At 38.9% G+C, this 10,075-nt stretch overlaps 1 protein-coding gene across 1 annotated transcript in view; it reads right to left on the bottom strand.

The window, feature by feature from the left end:
- Window positions 1–4,772: 4,772 nt before the first annotated feature.
- LOC146786142 (cytochrome P450 2J4-like) overlaps window positions 4,773–10,075 on the bottom strand; it is a 45,204-nt gene continuing 39,901 nt past the window's right edge. The window contains exons 5-7 of the mRNA XM_085633166.1: window positions 9,373–9,533; window positions 6,409–6,585; window positions 4,773–4,925 (exon numbers count right to left, since the gene is read on the bottom strand). Coding sequence (XP_085489292.1) covers window positions 4,773–4,925; window positions 6,409–6,585; window positions 9,373–9,533 — 491 coding nt within the window. The remainder of the gene's footprint in view (window positions 4,926–6,408; window positions 6,586–9,372; window positions 9,534–10,075) is intronic.

Genomic DNA, 10,075 nt, shown 5'->3' with positions numbered 1-10,075 from the left:
GAATATAGGGTCCATGTTAACATTCTTCACCCCTTCAGGAAGCCTTAAGGTGAAGGCCCGGAGGAGGCTCGTGAAGAAGATGAAGAGCTCGATCCTGACCAGCGTCTCCCCCAAACACACACGGTGTCCTGTAAGACGAAAGACAAGAATGTTGCTGTCAATTCTCCCACAACTATCACAGGCAATGGTTAACATACATAAACCGCAATCACATGGGAGAAGGCATACCTCTGATGTGGAGATGGGCAAGGTGCACAGGAGCACAAATGGGGGAAGCTGCGGTGCGATAAATCCAAACAGCTTTGAATGCAGGGAAGCATCTCTCTACATCCAGATTTTGGCAGCGATTTACTATAATTTTGTCTCAGGGTATGTCCATTTTATGGCGCAGCCAAGATGCAAAATCCTTTTTGGTATTTACTAAGCAATGCAACATTTATTTTAGTGGCTTTGCATGGTTTAGTAAATAAAGTGACAGCAAGGCAGTGCTATGTGCTGCCTTGTGTTACTTTGCATTGAATAGGTATTACATGTGTGGAGCATTAGCTTTCCCATGCATCCACCCATGTATTTTGATGCAAACCCAAATTTACAGCTACATATAATCCTGGGTTCACATCAAAAGGGTGTGCCTAACCAAGAGAGGCATAACAAGGAGAAATATCTTTATTTCTCCTTGTTTCGTCCTCTTTCCACGTGTGTTGCATTATGAGGCACACATACAAAGAGGAATATACCTCTAAAGATTGTTTTTGTACAGGAAGGTATTCCTTCCTGCACAAAAACAGTCTTGCTCTTTAACACAAGCACCCTTTGCTTTGGCTGCAGGCATCCTCAAGAGCTCCAGTGTAGAGAGAGAGGTGACGTTCTCCATATCTTAAAAGATATGGCACTGATGAGCGATCTCCCCTTCTTGCAATGCAGCACAGCAACTCTGCTTGCCATTCTATGTTGTGTGAACTTTTGATAAAATTGCCTATTTTTGCAATGGTTTCCTTGCTTGGCCCTCTCAGGTCTTTTCCCAAGCACATTTTAATGGGGAAATGGTCCTTTTATGAATAGGCATTGCTGTGCTTTTCTTCAGCAAATAAACTTCTTACAGCAATATATGTTAACCATCTAACTTTTTAAAACTATGCAAACATCTTTAAGTTACATGTTCAGATATTCAGAAATGACTCAGCCTGAATCTTGCGTGAATATTGGGGAACAATTGTAAACAGATTGAAAGCAAAGTAGTGACCATAAATAATAAGAATTGTCGTTGAGAATTGTTGCAAGCAAAACTTCAGAGTTGAGAAGGAAGGCTGGTAGGACAGGAAGAGTACTTCATACAACAATTACTGCATACCAGGCAATTTTGTTTGCACAACTCACACTTTGTAAAAGCAGGTGAAGTTTGTGGTGTGAAAAATAGTAATATTTCAAATTCTCAGTTTGAAGCATTTGGATTATCAGTTACCCCTCATTCCAGCCTCTAGTACTCAGAATACAATAATAATATTGCACAGTGGAAAACTGCACTTGTGGTATCTGCATTCCCTCAGCAGTATTCCCAATCCTTAAGAAAGGAGAGGGATGTTGTACCAATCCCCACCCCTTACCCACACTTGGACAAAATAGAGGATATAGTTATTAGCTGCCCCTATGTATAAACTGGAATTCCCTGGCCCCATCTCCAATGTAAATCAGAGAATGGGTGGGATACTGGACAAACTCTTCATTTCATAGGGCACATATTTCTCCACCACCGCTTCTGAAGGTGGGAAATGAATGTACTTGCCTCAGGGCAGTCTAAGGGTGAAGAACATTTTTTGTGGAATCGCTCCCTCACAGGTGAAACAGGCCGAGGAGAAAGCTGTATGTTTGTAGAACTTATATTGCAGCAGTCTAGCTGGGGAGAAAAGGACTCTGCAGGCATATGCATAAACAAAAGGGACAACGTTGTTAGAATGACATTTCTTAAGAAGTGTCATGTCAACCTTAACTACTTAGGAGCAATACATTTAATAGACCCTTTAAAAAGGAATGCAAACACCTTATTCCATGGACCAGGACTCAAATCTGCTTCTGCATAAGTCAGACCTAAACCATGCATAGCTCTTCAGATCAAGACCCCATAAGACAAGTGGAATAGTCACGTTCAGTTATGATTTACTTATCCAGCAAATTTTTATGTACTTTGCTAGGACAAGATGTTGAGGTTTTTCCTATGATATCACATGTATTATTATTATGATGACCTTATTTACTTTCGAAGAAAAACTAAAACTTCACACTAGACATGGAGAAGCTTTAAAATCAAAATTGCCAGTACCATATCAACTTAAACAAAAGGTGGAGAGAACTCATGTGGGTGCAAGGAGGAGGGGAATGAGATTTCTTGATCAGAATAGTTTATGCTTTTGAATAAGTTTACTACTTTTTTGGTATTTAGAAACTGTGCTTTTGTAGTAACCCCCATAGAAAATAATGTTACAGGAAATCTAACTATTTTAAATAGTTAAAATAGTTAAACAGATAAATTGAATAGTGTATATTTGCTATTTAATTGTAAAATATTTTAATAATCTGCTGTGAATTTGAAAAATAATGTAATTAAACATTTTTTTGAAAATCATTAAAATAACTTTAATTCAGTCTGTACATTACTTTTAATAATTATTAATGCACATTAAAAAAAATATCACCGCCAGGACTGCCACATTCAGGGCGGAGGTCTCAGCATGGTAAAGTGTGGAGAAACATTAAACAATTACTAATTGTTACAAGTGATGTAGAGAATTAATTATAATTCATGTAATCAGTTTTAATAAAGATTTATGTTCCATTATGTTGAATTATGTTATACTTAATTAATAGATATTCTTACTTTTCCATATATTTCAACAATAACAAATATGTCCTATTTTTACAAATTATGTTTAGAATTAATTTATATTTCTAGGTATTTTAAATAATCTGATTTAATTTAACATTCTTCCCAATTGGGTTTTATTTTAACTCCCTGCCTCCATTATTTTGGGAGGGTGTTGCTATACCAGTAGCTGGTCCTTTGTAGTGCTGGCCTTACTATAATATTGTAATTTACTACAAAAGTATAAGTGAAAAGGGTTGGTTACTACAAAAGTTTGTGAATAGCACATTGTAGTAGGTTTTGTAGTAGTACTACTCTGGACTACAAAAAAGAACCACAAAGTGCAGTTTGTGAATCAGGCCTGAGGTTTGTATGTTTGAAAAGTGTTAATATGCCGCTGACCTATGGGTGCACGGCATCTGACGTATAGTTAGAATATTAAGAGAAAATCCTGAAGGAAAAATGTTCACTCATTACATCAGTCGTTTGAAAGATTAGTCTGAACTGTATTTAAAGTCAGGTGTAAGCAATACATAAAGCGATTTATTTAAGCATAGTTTTTTCAATACTAAATCACACTGTGATTAATGTTTTTTTCAATACATACTACAACAGTTGCCTTAAATTAGTCCACGCATCAGTTCGTAGAGACATTTGATTGTGTATAAACCAGTGAGACAAAAGAGAAAAGTCTCTGTAGTTATTTATGAAGCATCAACTGTTGGTTTGTCAGGCTGATGGGAAATGACCTGACATATGGTGGCTACACCATAGTTATATGTTAAATATGAAATCAAATATAACTTTTCAACTTTTTAACAACTTTTATTATTATTATTAACTTTTTGTGATTTATGAATTGTGCACTTTGTTTTACTTTGTTTACTGCTGGCATGAAGTTGTTATGATTTCAACAGTGTCAAAGATCAATTCACATCTCTTTCTGGTGTGTTAACGTGGTCAAAGGTAATGTGAAATCACAAATTGTGATAAGAATAGAGGCTGTATTAAGGTTATGGAGCATAATTACAATAAAGTGGTGAAGCGTGTCACTAAGCCAAGAAGGCTAACGACATGCTTCGTCACTTTAGAAATGCGGGGCAGTACCATATTTACTACACTATGGTGCAGCCTTGCATTTCCCCCTGCGTTGGAGCTAAATTAAGCTGCCTAGCGCCAATGCAGGCACCCTTGCACCAGGGTGCCTGTGTTGAGGGGAAGATTGTTTATGTGCAGGAAGATCCCCCTTCCTGCAAATAAACAATCTTTAAATGCTGTTTTGCAACTTCTATCTGTGCTGCTTGATGCTGCCCACATAGAAGTTGCAAAATGGGTTTCTTTTTAAATGATAGCCCTGCATTTCATAGGCAATTTGGTGTTTGTATATGTGCTGCACAAGGCAGCACACATGGAAACAGCAAACACAAGCATTTCTCCTCATTTTGCGTGGTTAAGACCAGGGTTTCCATGGTCTTAATTTTGGCGCTGCCTCCTATTTACATCACCATTCTAATGGGTATTGCGGTGGAACACCCATTGCCCTCCCCGTTCACGCTAAACACAGTGTAAAAGGGTGCCTTAATTACAAGGTAGCATTAAGCCATGTTAATTATCAGTGAAAGTGATGTTGTGAAGCGATAGTGGTTTTTAAATATGTCCCTGTGTGACTTCACTTCTGCTACCCATGGCATTTTGGTGAATTACTGTCATTGACTGTTCGCCTATACATACCTAAAGGACATTCTGCACATGGTGCTTGTTTTGAGTTGTAAATAAACATTCATCTCTTAGTAGGATATCATGCAACCCAAATATAATTCTTTATTTGCATTTGTTAATCTACTGAACATGCCCATTCCTTAGACTTCTGAATTAATACCATGTAGGGTATAATATACTTTCTGCAGTAGCCATCCTAGACCTCACCTTGAATTTCTGAGTATTTCACCATGTAAAGGAGTGCCCAGCGTAGAGTGGTGGTGGTGGTCTCTGTCCCAGCTCCAAAACAATCAGCTGCAAGGCGGACCATGTTATGCTCATTAAATGTAGAGGCGACATCATGAGAGTCCTGAATGGAATATTATTATGCAAATTCAGAAAATGTGAAATATTGAACCAGCTTATTGTGAAGACATCATAACTTGGGGAACTGATTAGTAATGTAAAGCAGTATAGTCTTGGTCATACAATCAAATCAATAGAAATTCGTATGTTGAATTGCATAAATAAATTATACAGATTGCAGATTTCATTTTATCATAGGTACAGATAACATTGGGTTAGATAAATTAGGGTAAGGGTATATTATAAACTCTGACATGGAAGTATAATGAATGTGGATTAGTGATCATGCTTGCAGTAGTTATGGTGATATTAATTGATTCCCTTATCCAGAAGAATGGAAGGGAAGAAAGACTTAAGAAATTTGACGGATGGGCAGATTCAATAAACCTACATTAAGGAGTGATCGGAAAGAGCAGTATTTCCCTTTGAAAAGTGGAATGGAACAAATTAGTAGCAGATAAGAATTTTAATAAAGGAAGGAAGGATGATAGAATCAGTGAAGGATGATGAATTTATTCAGCTTTTTTGTTCTGTAAATTGCCACATTTATTGCCTTTCTCTTCCTTTGGACAGCTGTGAAACTATCTCTGTCAATAGGGTTTGGTTGACTTACTGGGGTTGTGTTTGCAGTTTGATCCTGTAAGAAATGAAGTGAGTTCTAAGCTTGCTGAGGTGTGGGGCCCACTACCATGTTACGGAGGAAGACGTGTTATTCACAGAAGTGACCAGGGGCGGTAATATAGAATGCTGCTCACTCTCCTTGTTAGTGTGGAGGGCACCTATCAAAAGGTGAGCTTGATGTTAAGAAGGAGAGTGCACCGTATTACGTTGCGTGTGCAGCCCCCTGGCAGCCAAAAAGTTTAGCTGCCCTGGGAGCAAGGCAATCATCTGACATACAGAGCTTCTTTAAAGATCCCCTTGCAGGCGGGTGCAGTGGGGGACTGCACCCCTTTCTCCCCTCTAGAAGGCAGGGGGCGCACTGATAATGCACCACATTATAGGTGGCGCACTGTCAGTGTTCCTCCTGACAGCTTCTTTGCCTTAGCGCACATATCTATAATACGGCACAGAGGCAATGGGATTCCCTAATTTGCATGGAGCCACTCCCCCAAGAAAACGAGGGAACACCCTCTAGTGATAGCGCTGTCTCTATATGTGCTCCAGCACTATTTGGATTACAGAAAGGGTAGCAGAAGTGTCAGCTGACTGAATTAAGACCTTAAAAAGGCATGGCCTTTAAAAGCTCAGTTGGTTTGTTAGTTAAGAGCTGAAGTTAATCGAACTATCTGAATACAGAACTTTTAATTTTTTACTCTTACACTTTATTCTTCAGTTAATTTTACCCATTTGCATGAGAAACCATTCAGTCATAAAGATTCCTGTTGTGTGACATTTTTTCTTTTCCTCGCTTGTTTTTTTTTTTAATGTACAAAGCGCCACCAGGGAGCTTGACCAGAGCAGCCAACATGGCAGAAGCAAACACTTACTGTTGATATTTTAGCATGGTAGAAATCAATCAAGTCCTGGGGCTCTTCAGGCACTTCATTCTCTTTGTGACTCTGAATCTCCTTCTTCACAAATTCTTCCACAAAGACATTGCCCTTGAAGACATCCTGATGAGGTCCTGGAAGATGCCGCATCAGCCAGGGGAACGCATCAAACAGCTGGAGTGAAAGATATTGCATTGATTAAGCAGAGTGTCCCTTCTGATCATACATTTAATAAAAATATTGTAGGAACTTAGCAGATACTCCCTGAATGTTCTGGTTTGACACAATCTGAATCAAATACAGATGCATTCTGGATTATCGGTAGACAATCATGAAGCTTCACGCTCTTATTTATGTGAGTAGGTGCCTGGGACAAGTGTTTGATTGTCTGCGTGCCTAACAAAAAATGAAATTAGAAACTGCATTGTCAGAAAACGTAGAACATAAGAAATAGTATGTAAGAACTAGGCAAGAGAACTTTGATTAAACTCAATCTATACAAGTTCTGATTCTTCTGTGTAATCTCGAAGGAAAGCCTTGCTGTTTGTGTCGAGCTGTTATGGTTGAGCTCAGATTCCCTACAGTGACTAGCGTTTATTTCTAGGTGCCATATTCTAACTGTGTTAGAACCCAGCCACAGCTCACATCACTTTTGAGGCTTCTCTCCCACACCTTCAAAAGTTCCCTTGTCCATCAACCCTCCTTACTCTACCTCTTATTCAAATGAACCCTGCTCACCCATTCTTCGAAATCCTTTTGTGCCCACCACCCACAGACGGGTCCCACAACAACAACATATCTTTGCTACTTTTGTCCAAAAGCATTTCCTACATCTTGTTGCTTTGAAAGTGGACTTGTCTCTGAGGCAGTTTCCAGAACTCCAGTGAAAAATGTAGGGCACCAAAAGCAAGTGACAAAACATCCAAGTACTTAGTGACTTAGAATCAGTCCTGAGGCCGACATGCTAAATGAGAAATACAGAATGTGGAAAAAGTGCAGGGCACTAAAAAATTAAATCTTAATAAAAATGTGATGATGTAAGAGTTCAGAAGTGATGGAGAAAAACTATAGCACATGTCAGAAGGGCAACTAACCAGAGTCAATGTGAATTCAATTTCAATGGTGATCTGTCCTTTACCCTAAACCTACATATGAAATTCAGAAACACATCATAGTATAGTGTTCGCTCACTGTCCTGTGTCTAGTCTTAATGTATGATACAGGCTTTGTTGCCACCTCTAAAATATTTTAAAGTGCTTTGGAGAGGATTAGTGGTGGAAAAATGCGAAACATAAAAGCACCTATGTGAATTCCATACATAAGACTGTAATAGAGAATTGTGCTAAAATTATCCCTGATCATGAGATCATTAATATGATGTCAGCTACTGTGGGATTTTTCTATCTCTGAGAACATCAGCCTCTCTGACTAGTGTAAACTGCCCTCTCTGTGAGTATAAACTAAACCAGTCAATATTTTGGAAAGGTGTTGGTGTGAAATTGTGTAAGATTGAGAAAATGTAATCTCATCCTTTGACTGTTGTATTCATCTCTTTCTCTTAAAATGTATATTTTATCCAATTTCTCATCTAACTTCTATTTGTATTCTTTAGCTCTCTATTTTCTCTGTCTTTGGTGGTGTGCTCACTCTCTTTTACTTTATCTATCATTGTCTTCGTCCTTCATTTTGGTCTTGCACATTTTAATCTCACTGAATGTGATGTCAATGTCCGCCTGATATTGCACACATAGCAATGTCAGTACCAGTAAAAATGATGTATGCTATGACAAATGTACGCATTATAATGTGAATGTGGGTAAATATGATATCAATGACCGCCATGAACTATGTACATGTAAATACTAAGTCATATCACTGCTGGCAAATTCACCACAGATGACCTCCTCATCAACCCCAAGTCAGAGATATGTGGTGAGACCCAAACCCAAGCCTACTGATCAATAGGTCACAGATGGGGTTACACTTAGCCTAAAGACAAATGCGCAAACATGGTACACCCTGACTCATCCCACAGATAGGCAGTTACACCACAAACAGGTCCAAGGAGATTGACCCCAGTAAAACACGTTTGGCCAAAAGCGTGCATTCCCAAAATACAACAAAGTTAGATGCCACATGTAGTTAGGAACACTTACCCAACCAGAACACGACATGCACACCACACACAGTGATCAAACGCTCCCTATGACAGCTATCTGGACAGATACACACTGCCCCACTTTAGCGATCCATGAGGTCGAGAACCACCTATGCCCCTGTTATCAGATGGTTGTATTTATGGTTCATGACTAGGCCTGGATCTGCATGCTTTACAAGAATGTGTAACTATTCAATTGTACCTAAGGAACTGTATATTACCGGCCAAAACGTCTGTACATTGAGACTGTGGTCAGACACTACTCTGTTGATGCTCTTCCGGCTTCTGCGTTTAATTATACCAACCTGTTCCTATTTTTCCAAACGCCTTGTCTTTTCAATTTGTCAAGGTAAAATCATATCCGAGCAACACACATGTAATATTAATATTAGAGCTGGTATACCCCATTGGGGTAGCTATGTGCTGTACAAACTTTAATATTAATAATAATAATGATGTTCTATCGTCTACTGCTGCAGGTTTTATTCTACGCCAGTGCTGTCATGGTTTAGCATACTGTCTCTTTTGCACTTTCCTCTCCTTGTCCTTTTCCCTTTTAAGTTCCCTTACTCCTTTACCTAATTTCTCATTTCGATAAATCTGTTTCTCTCTACATGGGCATTCATCTTCTTCCTAATTTTCTCTCTCTATCTGTAACAGAAAGCTTGCATCTATGATTCATCAACTTTTCTTTCACAAGCTAACTTGTAATCTGTCTCAGGTCACACATTGAAGTTTTCATGCACAGGTTGCTTCCTCTGATTAACCACTCACCTACAGTATGAAGTCATCTTAAGACTCACCCTGCCCCATGAGCTGACTAGTTTGCTGGCAATTACATAATTTGCTTCAATGAGCTGATGGAATTCTTTATCATCTCTGGAGAAGCGGTGTCCAAAAACCACTGCAGATATCACATTAGTGACAGAATGGACAATCGCAGGAGATGGATCCAGGCTTTTCCCTGCAACAACAAAAAGAAGAGTTATAACCCACTCAAGTAAGGTATAATATACGAGAGCTGTGGGGCCCACAGCTGATCATACCTGAAAAACGGAGAAAAACAACAGTGGACTGGAATGCTTTTCAGAGTAATTTAAGAGGTTATTTCAAGAATTCGATCCACTCCCCTTTTTTCTGAATATTTAGCTATCAGCGTTATTCTCATGTTCTCTCAGGTGCACAAACCAAGACATTGATTACTCTTTTTGCAATGGAAAGTTTGTTTCCCAAACCTCCCTGACTTTGGAAGTAGTTTGCTTTGATCACTCAAGCTCTGTCTCAAAGGATGCAGTCTGATGCTAGAGTTTAGATCCGATAAAAAACAGATGCAGCTGAAATAAAGATTGTAAGAAAACAGGTGTTTTTTTGCAGGTCCCCCCCCCCCTTTTGCCCCAGTTAGACTACCAGATGTTTTTTTTTCGACTCTGAAAGTACCCGGGAGCCTGCTTACCAGGCCCCAGTACCAGAGCACATTCCCCAAAACTGATATCTGTCAATTGGTAA

Source organism: Triturus cristatus, chromosome 11, assembly GCF_964204655.1.
Source record: "Triturus cristatus chromosome 11, aTriCri1.1, whole genome shotgun sequence".
NCBI classification, from domain to species: domain Eukaryota; kingdom Metazoa; phylum Chordata; class Amphibia; order Caudata; family Salamandridae; genus Triturus; species Triturus cristatus.
This window is presented reverse-complemented; position numbering and strand designations above follow the sequence as displayed.